Source organism: Hesperophylax consimilis, chromosome 25 (assembly GCF_061612785.1).
Source record: "Hesperophylax consimilis isolate HC1 chromosome 25, BYU_Hcon_1.0, whole genome shotgun sequence".
NCBI lineage: Eukaryota > Metazoa > Arthropoda > Insecta > Trichoptera > Limnephilidae > Hesperophylax > Hesperophylax consimilis.
In genome coordinates, this window is record NC_142860.1 from 8,767,041 (window position 1) to 8,791,681 (window position 24,641).

General features: G+C 34.1%; 1 protein-coding gene across 1 annotated transcript in view; it reads right to left on the reverse strand.

The window, feature by feature from the left end:
- Nucleotides 1-455: 455 nt before the first annotated feature.
- Nucleotides 456-24,641, reverse strand: part of LOC149411499 (semaphorin-2A-like) — a 302,491-nt gene continuing 278,305 nt past the window's right edge. Inside the window, exons 11-15 of the mRNA XM_089646667.1 lie at nucleotides 19,392-19,677; nucleotides 18,658-18,852; nucleotides 11,542-11,685; nucleotides 1,790-1,901; nucleotides 456-1,077 (exon numbers count right to left, since the gene is read on the reverse strand). Of these exons, the coding sequence (XP_089502793.1) occupies nucleotides 991-1,077; nucleotides 1,790-1,901; nucleotides 11,542-11,685; nucleotides 18,658-18,852; nucleotides 19,392-19,677 (824 nt within the window). The 3' untranslated portion in view covers nucleotides 456-990. The remainder of the gene's footprint in view (nucleotides 1,078-1,789; nucleotides 1,902-11,541; nucleotides 11,686-18,657; nucleotides 18,853-19,391; nucleotides 19,678-24,641) is intronic.

The window sequence follows — 24,641 nt, forward strand, 5'->3', positions numbered from 1 at the left end:
CGCTGCAGTAACGTGGGACCATAAATGTTATTCTATATGTGTAGTGCTCTCATACTTACGCAGGGTCATGACTGTTTGACATGAAGTTTAACATTTTCTACTGTTACAGACGTTTCTGAAGATGTGGACCAGACATTTTACCCATTTCCTTTCATCCATGTATCCAAATTTAGTAACAGTGTAGATTTCTATTGTCTAATTAAAATTAGTCAAATTAAAACACCAATTTAGAAAACAGGTTTTTAATTTACGTATTGACAAGCACATGTTAGGTTATAATACATACCGGGTAAAATATTTAACTTTTAATTATTAATTGTAATAATACCTTTGCTTTTATTTAATAATGTTTTCATTTAATTTGCTAATTAGGATTGAGAATGGAAATACATAAGGTTGACGATTTTCGCGTTAACCGCGTAACATTCAAGATGCGTTAGAATAATAATATATTCCATAGATTTTAATGTTTTAAAACTAAATACACATAATAATACTGTAGGTAGAATATATTTACATGCCCCCCTTCTAAGGTACTGCGTATTCTTGTAAAACCTATGTAGATTTAAATACTTTAATAAATATTTGATCATAATAAAACGTACATCTTTAAACATTTTGGGATAGGTTTTGAACATATCTCAAATATAGCTTTTCTCAACCTACACGTAAGTTTTATATTTTCAATCACTTTTTGGTCTGCAGTGTTTGAGTATAATATACATCTTGACTACAGTGATTCTAACTTTTTATACCCTTCTGACTTCTGCCAATAGGTAATAGAAACAAAGGATATGGACCATGAACCATGAAACTGCTCGCGTCTATGCATAGCGGAGCCTCGCCTTTGTTTCTACCTATACATGACACGTATAACTTTCATTGCTTGGCCACTTTGGTAGTCAGTGCAGCTTGTTCATAGCTCGACGATAGTCGGTACGATTCCATGCCATATCTCCTTTGTTTCTATTATATATGCTATTGCCTAACTCAAGTGTTGTTATTATTGTAGTTATTCTGTATCACGTCGTTGGATCTTTGTTGGTTCCAGTCCAGGAGTTGATGTTTCTTGCATTGCTGGAAGTAAACAAATTTTGTTGTTGAAACAACTAGTTTATAACTTGGCTCTCAAAAGGCGCTAAAATGGTGGGTCTCATTTACAGATTTCATCATAAATAATCAATATTTTTAGACTTGATAAAATAAGATTGTTCACAAAAACAAGGAGGTTCCTTTTTCGAAAAGTTAATGTAATAATCCTTAATATTCTTATGTTTCGGGATAAGTGTAAATCTGTAATCAATCGAAAAATCAGTGAATTTCTATACTAAGTCATGCAACATCGCTGTGCACCGGCGAATCGTTGGAATCAATGCGCTGCTACAATTTGCTTCGAGGTTTGAATCTATCCACATTAGCGTAATACATTATTTACTGTTTATGTATAATTACTGTTCGAGAGAGAAAGCCCTGACAAAGAAATGAAGTCGAATCTTCATTAGAGAATACTGAATTAGATTTTCACAGTCTATGGAGCTTCCAATATGCGAGGTGGTTTTCTACGCTAGCCCTCAGTGGAAAGTAACTTTTAACAATTTACACCTAAGGTAATGTTTGACTAACCTATATGTGAACGCTGTGCAATGTAGACTACGGAGCATGCATTCGAAGAATGATGGCTTAATTAATTCACCGTCCAAATTGATAAGGTCCACATGACAACGCCAACTGGGTCCAGATACCGTTTGACCGCATACGAAATAAGACACTTCTACGAGATGATACTCACTTGTTTGGTGTTGGTCTGCCAGCGCTGCATGGCCTCCTTGTGTCTCGTGAACTCCCGGCACCACGCCAGGTACACGCGCTGGTAGGAGCCGCTCTGCGCAGGTGGACTGCATCTGCCAGTGAATCAATCAATCATCAATTAATTGACCAATTAATCAATCAACTTCTTCCGATACTACCCCTTGTGGCGGTCTAGGACGCTATTTTTTGGAGAAAATGTTTAGGACTTTGAACTCTGCACCTTTAGGAACGTGTACACACTTTGCTGAAAAAAATAGGTATAATAATAATAGTAATAATATCTTTATTTAGGAAAGTTTACACATTACAACTATACATACATATTATGGTGTACATTAATTTGTAACTTTTATATTTAAGGTTATAAATTTAACCAAAATGAAGAACTATTAATACAAACATAATATTTTGAAGGTAAATAGAAAATAAAAGCACAGTTGTGGTTTCTCAAATACCGCCTCACTAGGCTAGCCTGTGTTGAGGCAGAATTATTTGTGTTAGTTCCTAATACCATTGAACATGCCTATATTTGTATTAAGAAGTATTCGCTCAATAATGTGGTGGTAATGTGGTGACTTCAATAACTGCAAATTTGTGTGAATGCACCGGTAAAGGCCCTATTCTTATTTTTAATCCAAATTTTTACATTATCTTTGAAATTTTTTTGTGAATCACATTGTTTTATGCTGTCTGGAAGAATGTTGTAGTGTCTTGTCGCAAAGTATTTAAAATTTCGTTGACCAAACGTAGTATGTGTTTTCGGAATTTGTAATAAGATTTTGTTATTGCTTCGAGTACATCGTGTATTTGAACTTTTTATGTAGTAATTATTTATATTTGAGTATAGATGAGTTAGGATGGTTTTTGCATATAGCTGCCGAACATCGAATACATTCATAATATTAAAAATTAGATTCGAGTCTGTAATTATAGGTAGCCTTAGAATTATTTTTAAAATTGTTTTCTGAGCCTTTATGATTGGGTCTAGTGCAGATGAAGTGCCGCCTCCCCATGCTATGATACCATACTCAATAATAGATTGGCAGACTGCAAAATAAATCATTTTCAGGTCTTGAAAGCCGAGAAAGTTTCGTATGATTCTAAAAAAGTGCATGGTTTTTCTAATTTTGTTTGCAATTATTTGGGTATGAAGGTTCCATTTGAGATATGGATCAATGGTGAGGCCGAGGTACTTCATCTGAGTAGAGCGCTCAATGTAGGGGCACTGACAACATTCATCGGAATTCAAACACGAGTGTATTCTGATGGAGGCATCATCAGGAGGTTGACCAGTAATATTAATACTAGGTGTGACATATTTAGTTTTCTCTGTGTTCAGTGTGAGCGTGTTTATATCCAACCATTTTTTTACCATGCTTATGTCCGTTTCAGCTTTTTTGTAGACAGCTAGCCAAGTGTCAGCTTCAAACAGTAAGACGGTGTCATCGGCAAAACTAACGATTTTCCCCTGAATATTAATGTTGCATAAGTCGTTAATATACAACAGGAACAAAGACGGACCTAATATACTACCTTGTGGTATACCGTAGTTAGATGAACAAGTGTTGCTAAGTATGTTATTTATTTTAACTTGTTGCTTGCGCTCATTAAGGTAACTTTTAAAAAAGTTAAGTTCGTTTCCCGTAATACCGATTTGTTCAAGTTTGTTTATTAATTTACTGTGTGATATTGTATCAAAGGCTTTGGAAAGATCTAAGAAGATTGAAATACATTTTTTCCTTTTATCAAGGTGTTTTACAATGAAATCTGTGACAGCGGCAATAGCGTCCGAGGTGCTCTTGTTTTCTTGAAACCCGTATTGATTTTCTGAGATCAGTTTATGGCTCACGAGGAATCTTACCAGCTGTGAGTTGATGACTTTTTCAAATACTTTTGATAGGCTTGTTAGTAGGGTTATCGGTCGGTAATTATTTATATCAGTCTTGTTTCCTGTTTTATGTATAGGAATAACGATACCTTGTTTAAGATTTGAGGGGAAGTGGCCCTGAGTGATACTAAGGTTTATTAAATGTTCTAAGGGCAATGCAATTTCCGTAGACAGCGTTTTCAAGATCTTGGTTGTTATGCCATCAACCCCGGCTGAAGAAGTGATTTTTAGGGAATTGATAATTTTTAGAATCTCTTCTTCTGACACCGTTTGGAAATTGAGTCTTCTGTTGGAGTATTGAAGTCCTGTTTCAGTAGGTTGAACATTCCCATAATTTGGTAGACGAGAAGCAAGATTTGAACCAATATTAATAAAGAAATTATTGATGTAATCCGCAACGACCTTAGGATTTTTTGATGTGTCAATAATTTTTCCATCAATGCAGAGTTTTTGTATGTCCTGTTTGTCTTTGGCATTTTGAGTATTTGTGGCTTCTCTTAGAATTTGCCATATTTTTTTGGGATCGTTATTGCTTCCTTTGATTTTGTCTCCATAGTAGATTTCTTTTGCCTTTCTAATGACTTCCCCGCACGTATTTCTGTATCTTTTATAGATGTTTAATGAGATTACGTCGTAAGGATTGTCTTTCACTTTTTTGTGAAGTGCATTTCTTCTGCGAATGCAGTTGATGATTGAATGACTTATCCATGATTTCAAGGGTTTAATTTTGTTTGGAATTTTTTTTGACAAAGTTGAGGTATTATTACTTAATTCATTTTTCAAAAAGTCAACAAAATATCTCCATGCATCATCTGAGTTTTTTATTTGGAAAAGCTCTTGCCAAGATTTATTTTTAATTGAGGTTTTTAAATTTTCAAAGTTAATATTATTGTATATAAGAGACTGATCTCGTCTATTTTGTGTGGTGTCGGATTGCAAAGTGAAGATTGTTGTGTAATGATCTGTAATTGTTGATTTGTAAACGATGCTTTTGTTTTGTTTATTAGTTTTGACCATTATGTGATCAATACATGAACTTGATTCATTGACTATTCTTGTTGGTGTATTGATGGTACTAATTAATCCATGGAATTCTAACATGTTCAGGTAGTCGTGACATTGGTGATGTGGATTATTTGGGAGTATGTTGATATTTAAATCTCCCATAATTATCAAATTTTTAGTATGGGAAAGATTGGATAATATGCTATTAAGACTGTTTAGAAATGTTGTGATATTACGATTCGAAGGAGAGCGGTAAATTGCTAGAATGCAAGTGTCATTATTGTATTTTATTTGCAAACAGTTCGCGCCAGTAATGTCTATTTCCGTTACAATGGGGTTAAGATCATTTTTTGTGTATACGACGACTCCATCGTTCTGGCTATCATGTTTTGTCGAATTGAAGGAAGAGTAGTGATTTATTAATTTTGGAGTATTAATTTTGACAACCAACATTCCGTGAGAATAATTATATCGAAGTCTATATTAAGGTGGTTAAGCTGTATCTGGAGTTCATTAAAGTTTTTATTAATTGACCTAATATTTTGGTGCATAATTGTAATGTTTTTTACCTCTGCTATAAGGTATTTGCAAATTTTGGCATCTGAAGTAGTAAAAGGGTTGATTTGATCACCATGTTCTGCATGTACGCGATTAAAGTTAATAGCCATTATAAAATATATAATAAACAAAAAAAAAGAATTGTTTAGTTCCCTTGAATGAGAGCTCCACTAATCCCTGGCCATCACTGGGGGTTTCAACCTTTTATTGCTAGTGCAGGAGTTCATTATTGTTACAGTGCGAAAATAAGCATAAAAGATATGACTCACCAATATTAGGGGAAACGACCCAGTGTATGACCGGTAAAAGTTGGACTCTCAATCAAAGAAATTAATCAATTTTTTTAAGATCATCCGAATGTTTGATGTAGTGTATTTGCCTGTCGCCGTCATTTTTCCTAATCATTATTTTACAGTCTTTGTACCAGACATATTTGAAGCCCATTTCTTTTGCCTTTGTTTTAGACCTCCACAGAAGATCTTTGAAATAGGGACCAAGGATTTCACCAACAAAAATCTTCTGGAATCCGTTTCCTTGTGTTGTAATTGTATTAAGTTGCCTTTTGTTCAGTAGAATTTGTCGTCTTTTTTGGGGGTTAGTAAATCTGACGTGGATTTTTGGGGGGACTCCAGGTCGTCGGTCCGGAATTTTCTTGATGTCGAGGATGTCATCGCTTTTTAATTCGATTCCTGAGACTGCGGCCACCCGTTTAATAATTTCTGCAGGCTGCTCACCCTCTTTTACTTCGATCCCAGTAAATTCAAGGGTGTCTTCATGAGTTACTTGCTCCACTTCTGCCAGTCTGACTTCCAGGCTCTTTATTATTCTGTCTTTTTCCGTTAGCTCCTTTCTCATTAATTCAACTTCCGAAACCAGTTTGATAATGGTCTCCATCTTAAGATGAATGTCATCGTACTGACGGCTGATGAAGTCCCTTGTGTTTCTGGTTTCTTGATTTTCGTCATCTATTTTCTTTATTATTGCTTGTTTAAATACTTCCAATTTTTTTTCCATTTTCATCTCCATTTTCTCCAGGAGATTATCGAAGTTTAAAACGTAGGGCTCAGATGAAAGGTTAGCAGCTGTCGATTGTCCTTTGCTTCTCAGATTTTTTTCTGAATTTGCCATTTTGGTTGACTCTGTGGGTCAAACACTGCCTCTATTACCCTTTTGGTTGACTTGCGATGTACTGATAATTTTTCGATTTTAAACTATTGATAATTATTTATTCACTGGTCCATCACTGACAAATCAAACACTGACTTAGTAAAACTAACAATTCTCATCGGATTTGACACATCCACGGGGAAATTTACTCGCTGTACCAGATTGTTAACTATTTATTTCGGGAGCAGATCAAAACACAGCTGTCACTCGATTATAGGTATAGTTGTATATGGTACATTGTCATTTTATGATTTTCCATTTTTATGATTATTATTAAGTTTTATAGCACAAGAAGCCGTTGCAAACATTTCTCCCAACCGTCTGAAGTCAGTGGTCCATGACATCTCCAATTGGGATATAATTACATTACTGTATGCTTTTAAGATGAGACAATACCCTATTAAGCATCGATGACACGGGGCTAGTTTACAAGCTACAAGCCAGCGAGTTTGCTAGCAGCTTGTAAACTGGCCCCGTGTCATCGGCTTTTTTACAATCTGCTAGTTGACTATCCGATTGTAAAAAAGCAAAATAAAATAAAAAGACGGGCTAATTTACTCGCCATTCGCTGGCGTGTTGGCTTATAAGCTAGTTAACTAGCCGTGTGTCATCATCGCTGCTAGTGAACTACTTGCGAGTATCTTTGCGTTTTGGCAGTCAGCAAAAATGTCAACGGAAGTAGTTCGCGCGGCAGTAGTTATCTTAGCCTGTGCTATCAAGAAGGATTTACAACGAAAACTAAAGGAAAACTTGAAGCAGAAAAGAAAATGGACAAGATCAAGGATAGAAAAACGCAATGAATATGGTGCTTCCAGCCGTTTATTGAGAGAGTTCAAGGACGAATATCCTTTGGCTTTTAGTGATTAGAAAGTTTTGTGTCATCGACACTCGCTAACTCGCTTACTCGCTAGCTTACAGACTCGTCGACTAGCAGCTCGTAAACTAGCTCCGTTTCATCGATGCTTAAGAATCTTAACAAATATGCGATGCGCAATCCTGGTGTATTCGGCAGACCAGCGGTTGAATTTTGGGATCTTAACGACATAATTGATGAACTTGTGTAAAAACCATATTTGGCGTCCGGCCCGGCGTAATGGACGGACCTAAGGTCTGCTTTGCTTTAGCAGGCCTAGAAAATCGATCTTTCCGTGGGGTTTATTTTAATTATTTCTGATGAAATAATTAGTAAAATTGCAAACGTTTCTTGAGGGATCGTCTGGAAAAATAAAATGTATCCCTTGTCGCCAATTTTAAAGATTATTCAATTTCAAAACCTTTTTACGTAAAATATTTTAATGATAAGAACTTGTTTTTATTAATCTTAAACATAAATATCTTATATTCATGGGGATCCCTCTAGAAACAAATGAAATTTAGTAATATGTTCATAAGAAATAATTAAAACGTGAGCGTCGAACAAATTCCGTTACTAGAGTCATTTATATATTTTTTTTTTTTTTTTTTTTTTTTTTAAAGAAAGACAAACATTCCCAGGTTACGAATAACCCAACAATGTTTGAAAATCTCCTACTACCACCACAGAAAGCCGAAAATGTTGCTTGTGTTGTGATGGAGGACTTAGCCAGCCGAGGAATCTATATTAATATATTTATTAATATTTCCGGTCAATCAGCTGTTGCCATAGCTTCTTTCTATTTTTCTCCCAAAATGGATAAAAGTCAGATAGAGTATTTTTCATTATGTCCTTACTTCTTGTTACTCATATACTCACTACTTCTACCATGAAACTTCTTGTGAATTCTATAACTCGGCTATTAATTTGAACATTGCTACGCTGTTTAGAAATGCGTGTTTAGAAAAGTCCACAGTAAAGTAAAATCTACAGAATTTAATAATATGAGATCGACTTGCCTAATGTACGAGATGTCCAGCACAATAAACTCTATTTACTGTTACCGGATTCCTGTTAGGGGACCTCGATTAAGTTGGTTGTGGTTTTTTGAAAAGAGGGACTTCATATCTTACAAGTTGATGTAAATCTGATTAGTTGAGCTAAATAATTGTCAGTTCATTCGATTAAATGTTGCACATGTCCTACAAAGGTAGAAGTTTTTAAATCATAAGTTTTCTGGTGACCGTTGTAGAAATAAATCAATAAGAATATTTGATATAGTGGTGCACTTATTTAGTAATACGATATGTTCAGTTTTATCTTTTAACATGTACAATGATATTATGACCAAAAGCAAATCTCATTATTTTTCAATATAGGTGATGAATTTAAGAAGGGGCCTACAGTTTCGCTAGATAAAATTACGTTATAATGTTTCCTTTTCTTTGGGGAGTTTTCCGTTTGTCTGAAGATAGGAAAAAGTAGAATTAGAAATCCCTTAGACCCTTGTTTTAGTTCGAATACGCGTGAGAGGTATTACGGATGTTGTTTTACGTAGAAGTGAGAGTGAGATGGATTTTGGGAGGTAATTGGGCTGGCGGAGTTTTTTTTATCGGAGTTCTAAGAAGCTACAAGCATGGTCAGCGTATTTTATCTTATCTCTACATTTAAAAATGCGACACGTTTACAATGATATATCTAGTATAAAAGCCTTGCGAAATCGTATCGAAAAATCCTATCTTTATTCCAGACATTGAATTTATTTAAAAAGATTTTTTTTTGTTACAACTACATATTATTGTAACCCGATAATCAATAATTGAAATTCCAAAACTCTAACTAGACAAAAAATGAGCCCCGTCCCCACAGCTTATTTATCATCGATATAATGAGTTCTTTGTTTTATTATGAAATATTATATTGTGTTCCCGTGTGGATTTTAACCAAAACGAGGGTTGACGTAATCTTTGCTCGCCTTCAATTGAAAAATGGAAATGGTTGCCAACGTTTACCGAGCCATAGGAAAATAATTCTTCGGATTTTGTGTTTCCAATTTTAATGACTTGTTATTTCAACATTAGTAAACATTACCAACCTAAGTTTATTTACAGTTATTATTTGACTTAGAGTTACAAAATTTTAATACCCTTCGTACAAAAGTTGCGGTAGCAAAGTTGTTTCGTTTTGTTCCGTGAAACAATTCATATTTTACGAAAGTTTCCTTGTTTTGTTGCAAGACTCATTTCTCACCGAAACCAACATTAATATTTAGAGTTTTGCAACTGTTGGAACTGTTGGAACACTAACTAATTGCATGCGATGCATAATAATTAGACTAATTTAACTGAAAAAAAACAATGTTTGTTTCCCGAACGAAGAACCCAAGTGTTTTGAAATGAAATGCTTTAAAAATCTATGAAATATTATACTACAAGCATAGAATACATCAATGACTACAAGTGTTGAATAATTTTTGATTGGTAGGAACATTATTAGATTGACTACAGAAAACTCTAATTAAGAAAAAGATTGATCAATAAAGAAAGAATGATTGGTGAGAACATTATAAGATTCGTTACAGAAAACTTGAAATAAACCATCGTAATTGAGAGGGATTTATAAATATCAATTAATATCAACCCGTTTTATTTACTATATTTTTTTTATTTTTTATTACAAGATAATATATTACAAAATGATAACAAAGTAATAATGTATTATTCCCAATGAGTTTATAAAACTCATTTCGGGAAAGACAACATAAGAAAGGACAAGGCAAATAAATAAAATACATTAAAATAAATACATTAAAATAAATAAACGCAGATGTTATTATGGAGTACCAGAGAAAGATTGTGTTAGTCATTAATGAAACTACTAACGAAATAGCTTTTAAGAGCTTTTGTCAATGTTTTTTTGTTCCTTGCCGGAAGTTTTAAATTACTAGGTAATGTGTTATATTGTTTATGTGCAATGTATTGTAAGGAGTTAATTCCAAATTTGGTCGTGTAAGTAGATGACGATAAATGTATTTGATTTTGTGATCGTGTTTTGTGCTGGTGTGTGTCAGAATTAAAGACTGGTTTAGTGTTGGTGTGTGAGGAGTGTTGAATTATTTGTAGAATGGCAGTTGTGATGTTATACTTTGGCAGGACTGTAAAAGGAAGTATTTGTGTCTGTGAGTATATATCTTTGATATGTGTATCCCATGGCAGATTATATATATTACGTACGGCTCTATTTTGAATTACTTTGTTTCGGAACTTTTTTTTTGGTAATGGTTCCCCAGATACTAACTAGATAACTCAGGTGGGAGTGAATCATAGCATAATATGTTGCACGCAGTAGAGATGTGGGGAGCACCTTGGAGTCGATAAAGTTCACCGGTTATCGTTTAAATTTTTTTTACGTTTTTTTTTTATTTATTTAATGCATTTTTATTGATAGATGTATACATCGTTTTTTATTTAATAATAGATTTTTTTTAAATAGTTTGACTGAGGATTGAACCTTCCTCCCCAGGGACTCTTGACTGATGTGAACTTTTAAAATGTCTTTTAGAACATGAAAAAATGGTTTTCTGAGAATTGAACCACACTCCCCACGAATTGGAGTCAACCACGCTAACAACGGAATCCAAATCTCGATTGGGTAGGAAGACATTTATTCCGTAATTTAGAGGAATGTGTAAATGTCCGCGGGTTAATTTGTCGTTGGGTTGGTTTCCCTTTCAAGATTTGTATTAGTTCATTTACGAAACAAAAGTGAAATTCAAATACATGGATTTAATAAAAAGGACAGCAGACAGAGATACTAGTAAGCTACGAGTTGGTACCTAATTATTTGATGGTATAATATGTATTCACCCGCAGTACTTGGTTGCTTATTTATCAAATGATATTAGTTTCCTCTGCCATTGTTCACTTTATTATTGGAATTGTGGAAACGTCGGGATGATAGAGATTTCGGCGTGAAATGGCCACTAATAACTTATAATATCACTCTAGGAACTGTAGCACAACATTGTGTTGTCAGGTCGAAACCCAAGGAACTGGTTACTGCCATCTATTGATATTATATTCCCTACCCATTAATACAAGGCGCAATTGAGTCAATGAAAACTAGATAATATTATAAGTATCGACAAGCTGTAAAGATTGTATTGCGCAAAGGAACAAGTTTTAGAGTGACGTGTCTTCAAAGTTTCAGTATAAGAAATTAAAAGAATTTTAAAAAGTTTAATGTAAGCTGAAGTAGCTACCTGTTGGTGTCCACGGTGACGTTGTACCTCGCTAGCAAGCGCCCCCTGGTGCCCCCCGCCCGGCACTCGAACACGCCCCCGTCCTGGAGCGTCAGTCCCGCCAGCACCAGCCCGCCCCCAGCAGTCAGGATGTACTTACCCGACCTGACAACACAGACACAAACATACTTTCAACAATGTTAGAATATTGCAATATAAATGCAATTATCCTAGGTTGGCTATAAGGTATCTGTAAACATTGTTTTGTTGGCAATACTGTTTAACCTTGTCCTATTGTCTATTTCTAAGAAGAGACCTGTCAATGTGTACATTTGTAAGAAGAAGAAAAAAGTTATTACTGCATAAAACTGAACCCTTTTATGGAAATAATCACAAACAAACATACATTACCTACAACACATTTTCCACAACGAATCGTCAAAATAATCTAATCGTTCTTATATAAAGACAAGATAATAGTAGGTATATTTATGTTATATAACTTGCCTCACTAGGCGATCCTGTATCCAAGTTATATTTGATGTTAATAGTAATAACATCTAAACGATTTGCATAGCGCCGTTTTTGTGCAAAATTACCTCAAAGGCGCTGTAACATTTATTTAGAAATGTTTTATGTCAATAATAATATAATGTTATTTTTTTATATTTAAAACACATTTATTTTTAAATTCATCTCTCCTCCGTAGACGAGGGAGGGGTAAGGCTCTCGACTAATAAGGTCGCTGGTTTAAATCCCAGCGTGCGCAGTCAATTTTATTTGATTAATTTGTGTTATTTTACAATTTATTCATTTAAATTAATGTATAGTACCTATGCTTGCGGCACGTCCCAGAGTAGTAGGTACTCTCAGTATCGCCCTGGAGTAAGACCACCATTCTGAATTGAAAGGGTGATTGAAATGGCTTGATGGCCTTTGTGGTCGGCGGGTAAGGCTTTCAACTAGCAAGCCGAAAGTCGTGGGCTCAAATCAAGGCGTGCGCAAGTAAATTATTATTTGATTATTTTGTGTTATATCACAATTTATTTCATTAAAATAATATATAGTACACTTGCGGCACGTTCCACAGTGGAAAATTCTATCAGTAATGTGCCTTGGTGTAAGACCACCATTTAGAATTGAAAAGTTGCTTTAAAAATCTTTAAAAATAGATTAAGTAATTATGTAGAGAGTCGAAAACTTTTGAGCAAAAATCAGTTTGGCTTTCGGCCGGGGAGAGGAACATACGACGCTATAGCGCAACTTACAGAACATATTTCAGGAAATATGGATCGCGGAAAGAAAAAACGTTGCACTGTTTTTAGACTTAGCCAAGGCTTTCGATACAATTTCTCATAAATTACTTCTCAAAAGATTACAAAATATTGGTGTGGTAGGTATGCCGTACGAATGATTAAAGAGTTACTTAACGGGTAGAAGCCAACAACTCAAAATAGGCAAAACAGCGAGTACCTCACTAGACACCAACTTTGGTGTACCACAGGGAAGCACAATGGGACCTCTTCTATTTATAATTTACATCAATGAGTTATGCGAGCTACCAGTAGACGGAAAAATTATTACGTTTGCAGAGGATACGGTAACTATATTTAAAGGAAAAGATTGGACTGAAACTCATAAACATGCTGAAAGTGGAATCAATGCGATAAAACAGTGGCTTGACAAAAATCTACAAACACTAAATATAGCAAAAACTAAATACATAAGATTCAGCTCAACTATAAAGGGACTACCTAGTACATCATCTATAATAAAAACTCATAAGACTAATTGTATCTCATATAATATGGACTTTAACTGCAACTGTGAAGCTTTGGAATGTGTGAACGACATCAAATATCTAGGTGTTATTGTAGACAATCATCTTAATTGGAAACATCACATTGACAACCTTTCATTTAGGGTAAGAAAATTAATTCAAATATTCTTAGCATTACGCAACATAATTAAACAACAAGACCTAAGAAAAATTTATTTCGGACTGTGCAACCCCATCTTAACGTATGGTAGCATTGGCTGGGGAGCGTCAGGAAGAACAATTTTAGATCCGCTTGTGAAGGCCCAGAAATCCATAATTAGAGTCATTATGCGTAAACCCTATAGGTTCTCAAGCGATGAACTCTACAAAAAATTTAATGTTCTTGATATTCGTCAAAACTTCATAAAAAAGATTACTATCCATGTGAACAAAAATCTAGAATATTTTAATAAAATTGATCATAAATATAGTACAAGAAGTCACACCAGAAAAGATCTCGTGGTCCCAGGGAGCAATACGGCAAAATATCAAAAGACATATACATATACATACATATACATACAAAAGACATATACATTTTACATCCTTTTCTCTTTTCTATTTGATAAAATTTTGTTACATATAAAATTTTTATTTTGTTATATTAAAAAATAAAAATTCTTTTCATTATCATTACACTCTCTGAAAAAATATGTTAAATTACTATTTACACGCGTTTCTCCGCCTTTTTAACACGAGCATTTGCTCTAAAAAAAGGTGTATCACGATGTACTGTAATAAAAAGAAAATAATCTTAATGTAATGTAATAACATGTAATTGTAAATTTAATATTAAATAAAAATTAAATATTATAAAAAAAAAAAAAAAAAAAAAATATCTGGGACCGAGATTATACATATAATAAAATCCCCCCAGATTTAAATATAAAAAAATGCAAAATGTCCTACATCGGTTCAATAATATCCAAATAGTTGATTGGCTTAGGTAGGGAGGGGTCTGAAAAACTATTATTATTATATAATGTCACTTAAAACTATACATGTTTACCTATGTCATATTTAGTAAAAACTTAATATAAAACTGAAAAACTATTATATAATTTCACTTAAAACTATACATGTTTAACTATTAATGTCACTTTTAGTAAAAACTTAATATAAGACTGAAAGACTATTATACAATGCCACTTAAAACTATACATGTTTATCTATTAATGTCACATTTAGTAAAAACTTAATATAAGACTGAAAAACTATTATATAATGTCACTTAAAACTACACATGTTTAACTATTAATGTCACGTTTAGTAAAAACTTAATATAAGACTGAAAAACTATTATATAATGTCACTTAAAACTATACATGTTAACCTATTAATGTCACATTTAGTAAAAACTTAATATAAGAAAACTTAATTTTTAAAAAAAGAGTCAAAATTAAATTACATTTGGCATTTCACAAACATTTGGTTCCTTAGAACAGACAATCTGCCTAGCTAGGAACTAAATTCGACCGAACAAATGGCTTTAGCCATGCTTGGTGACTATACAATTTTAGCGGTCCTAAATAAAAAAAGCGGATAAAAGTTTTAAATTGTTTAAATAAATTATTATAAAGGTAATGGTAAATGGTTTCAAAAGTAGAATTACTTCCATAGTTTATATTATGTGCTAATTCAATTAAAAAAAATTGTTTTTGCCGTGTAGCAATAAAAACAGGAGCAAAATTGTAGAACAAGTTATGGTTTATAAAAGAACAAAATCTTTTCTAATTTAAGCCTCTCTTCAAACACATATCATACAATATCACACAAATAACTTCATAATTTTATTGTTATGTTATTCGTTACGTCTGCTACCTATTTGCTTAGCCATCTATTGCTAACACAATATTGATTCCGCGTTCTATAAATTTATAAAATTTAATTTTTAATATTGTCGGATTAAAATTCTTAATGTGCAAGAAGGTTAACTGTTAAATAAAATAATGATAGTAATAAAATCAAAACCTCAAAAACTTATTGAAATACGTACACGTACATGTAAATGTGTGCAATTCTTTCTCTTCCGTAAAAGCGGTTTTGTTGGGTAAAACCTTATTTTAAGACATTCGCGATCCGGCTCAAATTGCTACTTACATTTGGAGTTAAGGACCACAAAGGGGCTTTTACAAAAAACACATTACCAATGCCTCGGCAAGAAAAGCTCTGTTTTGAGATTCCAAATCCGAAACTCAACAAAAGCCAAATCAGTTTAAAGTCATTCAGAAAAAAAACCATCGTAAAAAAACTTCCAACGTGAAATTCTCAAATTGGATGAGAATTTTATTAATGAAAAACCAAAGAGAACCTTCTTCAGGGCTGTCTTGTCCCTTCCCCCTCCAGGCCATCCCTTTCCTGTCCAACATCATTCAATTATCATCCCTTCTTAGACACGCTTTTACGGGGATCTTTTAGAGAAAAACTATTCCACATCCATTCTTAATTTTCTCTCTAACTCTTAACAAGAGAGTTAAATTACTATTTTTTATAAAAAAAGCTGAGAATATTTTTTCTGAGGTAATTTTTTTTAGCTCTTAGGAGGGTACTTTTACGTGAACATTACGCATGCCAAGGAATCAGGCGCAAATAGATGAACCGATAGAAGTGGATTGTGCGCTATGATCTGTGTGCCGAAGTAAACTCTATTTTCTTTTGCTATCGGATGAAATTGATAAAAAGGTTTATAATTCTTTGGCCTGTCTGGGGTCCGTAAGTAGAAAGGTCTAGCGTAATTTTATGGCATCAGTTTTATTTTAAATTTGCATGCATACCTTTTCTAGGGATTTTATGATTCAGGAGGTAAATAAATAAGTATCGGTGCACATGCACTACATGCGATACTACATTTTTGAGAAACTGTACTGGATTGATCGAACTCAAGAAGCTGATTTATAGAAATGACCGGTGGCTGCCTATAAGGCTAATTTCCGATTTATTAGAATCTTGTAAAAAACGGGATAGCTTGCCATTGCCTAATAGTTTTTAGTATATGTATTCATAATATATCGGAACATGTGTTCATGCATTTGCGTTTTTTTCGGATAATACACAATGACGAAATGCGAAAATATAACAATTTTCTAAGGCAGAGATCCTGGGTTCGACTCTCAATTGAGACCGTTTCCTTTTTATTTTTCTTTGCCTTATTCGGTTTCACGTTTCTTTTAGATTTATTAGTACTGTCTTCTTCTTCGGTGATATATTACACGGATGTAACATAACCTTCAAAAGGTATTAAAAGATAAGTTATTCAAATAAAATTGAATATTTTACAATTTTATTAAATCATAAACATACGAAATTCTTTTTTCTTGTGTTTGTGAACTTCTTGTTTTAAAAAAATCTAACCATATGTGTGCCCCGTGAGGGTATAAAAGAGTAAAAAACATGTAAATAAATATGCGTTCATCCATGCGTTAACTTTTGTTCTGAAATAAAATGTATTTTACTAATGATAATTACGTTCTGAAAAAGGGTAATTTTATTTTGCCCCAGATGCCCGAGATGCGGAAGGAAATGTGTAGAGGAAGTAGATTACTAGCTTCCTGACTTGACTGACCTTTTTATACGCACTTTTATTACAAATAAAAGTTCTAAAACCTATAATTTATAGCGCAAACCTTTCCATTATAACGCGTAACTTTTCTAAAATAGGAGCAAATGAATTCCGGTTTTGGTGTTCCGTGGAAGAATAATTTCACCACGTTTTTTATTAGATTTCGACATGATAATTGTAATACGAGATTGCCTGTAACATGTTACGTATTTACAGAAAACAAATTTATTTCTGCTGACAAACTGCTTGAGCAGTTTAGCGGGTATAAATAATAATAAAAAAAAATAAAAAATCTGCAAAATAACCTTATCACCTGGTAATTATGTAAAATACCTACCAATAACCTATCATAAAACATCAAACACGTACACGATCAGATTAAATTATTTATCATCATTTAAATGCTCATAATCAAACAAATGTCAGGGCGTCAAGCAAACAAATCGTTATCATCAACATATGGAAGATTTATAAAGTCACTTTCTTTTGTGTTCTTCATTTGTCCAATAAGCATGTTTCCTGAAAAATGTAATATTTAATTTTTTTTTTAATTTCTCTTAAAATTTTATTACAACGTAATAATGTTGATTTAGACTATATTATTTACACTCTCCTGATAAAGCAGATGCTTATGCTTAGAAGAGGAGAACCTATATATTACGACTAGATACTTGTGTATTATTGTGTAAAGTTGTAAAATTATATTTAAAGTGAAGTTAGAAAGTGATTGTTTTCTAAGGGAAGTTTAAAGTTTAAAGTAAAAAATCAAAAAATGAAGTTTTAAAGTGAAAGGTTTCAGAGTGAAATTAAGTGAAAAGTTAGACATGCGTACTAGTTAGACACGCATATTATTGTGTAAAGTTATAAATTTCCGTCTATTTTGAATTTTAAATTAAATTGTTGCTATTAATTTCCGTCTATTTTGAATTTAATAAATGGTGTCTATTTGAATGCCATATTAAATGTTTGATTTACTTTAAATTAAACTATTGTTATTAATTTCCAATGTGAATGTAATAAAGATGTCTATTTGAATGCCATATAAAAGAATCTTTACTGACGAATATTATTCTTTAATCGTGTTGTCCTTCCGGAATCAGCTTAGATGAACTCAATATAAAGACCGTAGCAGAAGTACGGCAGAATATTAAAATTGTCGGATTTGTGAAGCTCAAAGATTTTTTTAAATACACATTTGCCTTAAGATGGGAGCCTTTCAAAAGAAGAAATATCCCTTCTTGAAAAATTACCACATCTGTCAAACATAGTTGTGTCTCGTCTATATGATTTATTCTCAAACGGAATGATGATGAAATTTGGAAATTAAAACTTGATTGATTTTAAATCATTTTTTGCATTGCACAGGAATACAATTTCAAATCACGCACTCATGCACCGCAACCTAAATTAGTATGATTATTAATATAAGGTATTTTATCAATTGGCTGAGTTGGCATCATGTCCGGTTCCCACTCAAGCATTGTGAGTTCGATTTCTCATCTGGCGAAGTCCTCCATCAGAACACAAGCAAAGTTTTCCACAGTTTCCAGTTTGTGGTGGTAGAATATTTTCAGTTTATTCGTAACCCGAGAATTTTTCTCTTTATTTAAAAAAATATTCATTATTTTGTTACTATGGTGCTATGAATATTTTACTACAACTTTGTTAATTCATAAATACCTAACACTAATTAGTTAATAAGTTACATAAAAAACGGTATTTAAAAAATATATTTTCAATGAAAAGAAAAACATCTTACCGTTGAATAATTTGGCGTCTTCCCAGATCGCCATCATATCGTGACCACGTGAAATCTTCACCGTCCTTCATTACCTCGGGCAGGCGCAGGTAGCTGCCCAGGTGCACGCTCTGCCCGAAAGTCGTTGCCACGCGCGTGGCGGGCACGACAAAGTCGCACGCCGCGGCGGACGTGTCCGGCACGTCCTGCAGCAACCTGGGGATTGGAAATGTAATGAGTTCTTGATAGGTGTGATTGCTCGTGGGAGGAGTCTGTTGCTAGTTTTTCTACGAATCACCGTTACTTTTTTTATGAAATTAAGCCTTTCTTTCTTACATAAAAATATGTTTTAGAATGATGAATTTTTATTTTACGGTAAAACGCAGTGGTAACAGAAATAATCAATGTAAAAGGGTACATTTTATATTTTTTCAAACCACTACGAAAAGTTAAATTTTATGTTTTACAAATCTCGAATTGTCCAGTGTACGAAAAAATATATTTTCAAATCGAAGTTCACGGGCTGTTGAAATTCCAATTATCTATTGCTCTATGGGTCCAAATCCCATTAAATGTTGACTCATCGATCAAAAATCAGGAAACATAAATAAAATTCGGTTACGTAGCGCTACTACAAAAGGCGGATGAAAAAATCATATTGATATTGAAATTAAACTCTTTTACAGATCTTAAGTGATGGGATAAGTGGGTTTATTTATTTTATTTTTATTTATTTAAAGTATCTATTTACTTACCCCACTTCAAAAGCCTTGCACACATCCTCCCCCTGGCTCCAACCGCAGTAAGGGTCGCGCACGCAGCGCACACATCCGTCATAGCGCGCGCATTGTCCGGAGAGGGCGATCTGCACCACGCGCCGGTCCGAGGCCACAAACAGGCTTCGTCTCGCATTCGCTAGCGCCAGAGACACCGCGCTCTCCCCAGAGTCGAATAACCTCCAGATGTCTTGCAGGAAACTGTGGCTGGCGATCTCTGGGAATTCGGTGCTCCATTGTACTATTTTAAAGATTCGACCATCATCTAAAAAAATTATGAAATTATTGAGGATAATATTATTGATTTTGGTTTATCTGATTCTTTCAAGTCCCTTCAAAGGGGTTATCTAGCCCTATTATTTATCCTGATGATCACTTTGAATGCCTTATTTGAGTGCTGATAGCCTCCATTCAAAGCTCTGGAAAACCGCAACTCTGATTTGGATTCCTGGACATGTTGGCATTGTAAATATTGCGGATTACTTGGCAAAAAAGTAGCATCTAACCCTAGTATTACCCTCATAAAACACATTCCTCTCTCTCTGACATTTTTTTTCATACCGAAAGATAAATCCCGCAATGTTTGCAAAGGGTTATTGGTGCATTGCTAGTCAACCCAAGGAAGCCTGCTATGCCTCAATACAAAAGACTATCCCATCAAAACGTTGGTTTCTGTTTCATATGATCTTTGGGTCTTTATATTGAACACTTATTACTGTTTAATTAGTTTATTTAGACTTGATATACAGGAGACATTTTAGAGATGCGAACTTGCTAGCTTACAATACACACACTGTTTTACAATAGACGACAATAATAATAATAGTGATGGCATTAACATCATTAATAAGGTGATGCGACAGTTTCAACAACTCCCGCTTTTCTCCAAAAAGGAAATCAAAGTCTGGGTTCATCGGGTGAGGTGTGTTCAGGACATGCCTGCCCACCAGCTAGAGAGGCTAGTGTGGGGACACTTTTCGACCTCTCTAACTGGTATCTCGACTCATCGCCTTGCGCCGCAGTGGGAGGGAAATATTCATTCGTCCGTCACTCCTGGACAAACTGATCCATAGATTCCTACACACCCTTCATACCCTTTTCCTTCCCGAAACTTCCTCTCCCTCCTTTATTTAAAAAGACTCTCCTGGCAGCATCCCCAAAGATGACCTAAAGGCCGTAAGGCAAATTTGGAACTCTATTTTTACTGTTTGAACTGATTACATAACGAACAATAATCAATATTCGTTGATTATTATGTAAAATGTTGTGTTTATTTGTTTTTGGGGTATCAAATACCGAAATGTTTAATACGAACAGTTTTCCCTACGTATCAACTAGTAATGATTACAAATATTAATTTGCCATTATATCCTGTTATTTTATTAGTTACCCAATAGCCGTAAAGATAAAGAACAATAGCCAACGTGGGTAGAAATTCACCGCTGAATTCCATTACAACAAACTCGTGATATCAACTATTTACACTGCGTACCGTGAACGGTCTCGCACCAACGCGAATATGCCAAGTTATGTATTTATACTTCGAAGGTTTATTAAATTTCATTTGTTTTTTACCCTGTGGAAATATTCTGGGAAAAAGCGGAAATAAATGCCGGCGCGCGGTTAAATAAATTGAATTTTTCATTACGATTCGAAACAAAATGTCAACATTTTTTTCTGAATTTCAATTTAGCGTGGAAAGGATTTATCCTAGATTCATAAGTTACTTTTAAAATCGAATTTATATACAAATTGAAGCGAGTGACGTCAATATTATGTTTTATAACTGCGAGTGCGAGAAATGATTTGGTTCTCTCGTTTTGTTTGATTGTGCTTTCAGGGTTTTCTAGAGTTTCATATGACGTAATCGAATTAAACACCATTTCTAATAATAACTACCTGCCAGAGACAAGGCAGGGACTACCGTGATGATGTGAGCATGAGTCATTTATGGTGGTCAAGATAACACAAATGAAATGTTACATGTAAACTCAAATGCGCATAAGTTCAATAAAAAAATGTACCTACTCAATCAATAAATAATAAAAATATGTTATTATTAATTTTATAAAATTTATGCATTTATTTATTTAACTAAAAATTGAGCTTAAAATTTAACTTTTGACCTATACAAAATGCATATGTATTACATACATACGCAATACAGCAACGCAAATGTAAATCTAAATAAAAATATAAGCAATAATAAAGAAATAATCACAAGTAAATGAAGTATTTAATGCTAATATTTGAATGATTAATTTAATCATCACCATTATATCCACAGAATATTTGTTAAGATATCTTCGTAGCCAGAGAGTAAGTTATAATAAGTAGTTTATTCAATTAGACTAGTTGTTCTACTAGCTGAAATAAATTTCAAATACTTATAAGCAATAATTAGTCGCCCGCCTAATCGCCGCTAATAGCCGCTGTGTGCACATGATGGGGCCTTAAAGAGTCAGCGATGTGTGAATGTGGTGTGGTACAGAACAGCGAACATGTGGTCAACGAATGCCCGCTCCATTCATTCCCCGGCGGGATTGGTGAGGTCCACATGGCGACGCCCGAGGCCCTAGACTTGCTTGCAGACCTATGACTCCTATGCTCCCTCTGACCCCCCACCATACGAAAGAAGAAGAAAAATTAGTCGCCTGAAATGTCAATACAAATGCCGCCAACGGGAATTGAACCCGTACCTTTTGATCTCCGGTCAGGTTCTCTGATCCACTGAGCTATGTCGGCTTATTTCCAACCCGCCAAATAATTAAATATGTAGGTATAGTACCTCAATCAACAATTACTGCGTATTATATTTTTTTCACCTGTAAACAACCAACTTTATTTTTATAGGAAAGGCTTTGTTAGTGATAAATTTCCTTCTAGATGGCGTCGAGAAATAAATTTCACTAAGATTATGTTAAATATTATGTCACCATATACTTGTATAGTAATTACCAAAATGCGAACGGGATTATTTATAATAATTGTATTGCTCAATCATAATGATTGTGATTCCGTGTCTAGTTGTAATAATACGGTAGACAAGGCACGAGTATATGGATAGAAACGCATGATAGTCCAGGGCTGTCCATTTTGAATTGTTAATTTAACGTAAGCAATTTCAGGTCATTTATTATTCTACATTTCGATAATTTTAATGAATATATTTGGCATAATTTCTTTATTTCAGAATATGGGGAGGTGAGAGCAATCCCGTACATCCCCAGAAAGAGTGTAAATATATAATATAATATAACATGTAATAACGTAAATTTAATGGCTTCTTCGATAATAAAATTACTTTGTGGCGACATCTTAAATTACATAAAATAAATAATTTTTTTAAATACAAAATTGGAAACTCTGAAATTTATTTTAGTATTGATACTTATATTGATATATTTTTTTTATTTAGACATCTAAGTTTCTCCATGATTATGATATGTAAGTTAATTTTAAATTTTTTTTGATGTTTACATACTACATACTCTTACAAAAGTATTTGTTTTGTAACTATATAAACGCAAAAATATCATTAATTAAATTTATTTCACATAATTGTATTTATAATATTATTATCTAATAAATCACAGCTCATGGTAATATTTTTGTCTATCGGTACTTATTTGTCTATTTTTAAAATTTATGATTTTCACCATACGTTTATTCTGACGGAGAAATCATTGGTTTTGAAACATGTCGACCATTTTTGATAAAATAGTGGTGTTAACAAAGTTATTTATTTAATTTTAATTTAATGGACTTTGAAAAATGATATTGAAAGAGAGATTCGTGAAATAAAAATAATAATAAATTAATAACTTCAATAAATACGCATCATCAATTTAGCTTTTGATATTGATCCGTCAGATTAAAGATTAAAGGGGCTGTAACGGACGTAGTTGACCATATTATTTAATTTCATAAAAATTGTTTACTTTTATAAAATGTCCCTACTCCACGCCACTGGCAAAATCACCACTCCCCGCCACTGGTCATTTTGTCCAATTTTCGGCCCAAGCGGCTTGAAAACTTTGACTCCGAATGGCTTCGATACCACATCGCCGGCTTACCTGCCGCGTGGATCAATGTCCAGCATTTTTTCTATGTAAATTTTACATAGAAAAATCAATTTTTAAACATTGCAAATATGTATATTTTACTTGTTCATCCCCTCGGCGGTAGTCAAATAAACACTATTTTCGATATACTACCGCTGAGGAGATATTAAAAAAGCTGTTTTTCACCCATATGTAAACCCATTTTTGAACAATATTTTTTACCTTTTTTGCGTGTACAAAAATCCAGGAACCTCGTAGCATAGTGAATCTTATCTCTTTCTGAGCGCTATGTTACGGGGGACCTCGGAAAAATACTAACTTAACATGTTTTACAAATTTGATCGCTTGAGATCATTTTTACACATTTATTTTACAAACATTTCTTATTTTTTGTCGTATCTTGGCAAACAAAAAATCTAGTTGTCAAGATACACATTCTCATAACTACTATGCTTTTAAACTATGTAATTGTCATTTATGTAAGCGCTCAAAATCTTTTCTAACTCGCAAATTTAAGCGACCACTATCACCATTGCTGCCGACAAAATGAATATGCAACAGTTTGTCGGAGGCTATAAACTCATTGTTGGCGCGGGTACAACCCCCCACCACTTTTGGGCTCCTAGCCCAATGTCGGGCGCGAGTCAGGCTAATTAAATATAAGCAGCCACATAATTAAAAATAAATCAGTTCATCTTTACCACCAAAACCAAGCGTTTTATTATCTACAAGTGACTCCTGCCCAACATCTGCCTCACCTCGCCGAGTCTTCTGCTCCAAGATCTTCTGGTGTTACCTCTTCGAGACCAGCCGGCCCTCCTTTGGAAAACCGCCAACACCAGAAGCGAGCAGAGACGAAAGCACACCCAGTGCCCACCATTCACCAAGCCTGGGTGCGGGAGGCAGATTTCATCAAATATACAACTATCATCATCATCATCGGCCGTAAAGGAGCATTCTCATCGGTTGAAGACACGGTTTGGACCCGGCGCCTAAATCTACAGTCTTGTGCGGACTCCCGTCCAGTACAAGTGGTCCTCCGAGCCGGATTCTCACACGCCTTCAACCAGGATGTCTCCAACTTTACGGTCGAGCCGGATCCAAGACGATGGATCCTCAACACCATCTGCAGATGCCCTGGACGCTGGGTCTCAGGCCACGGCTG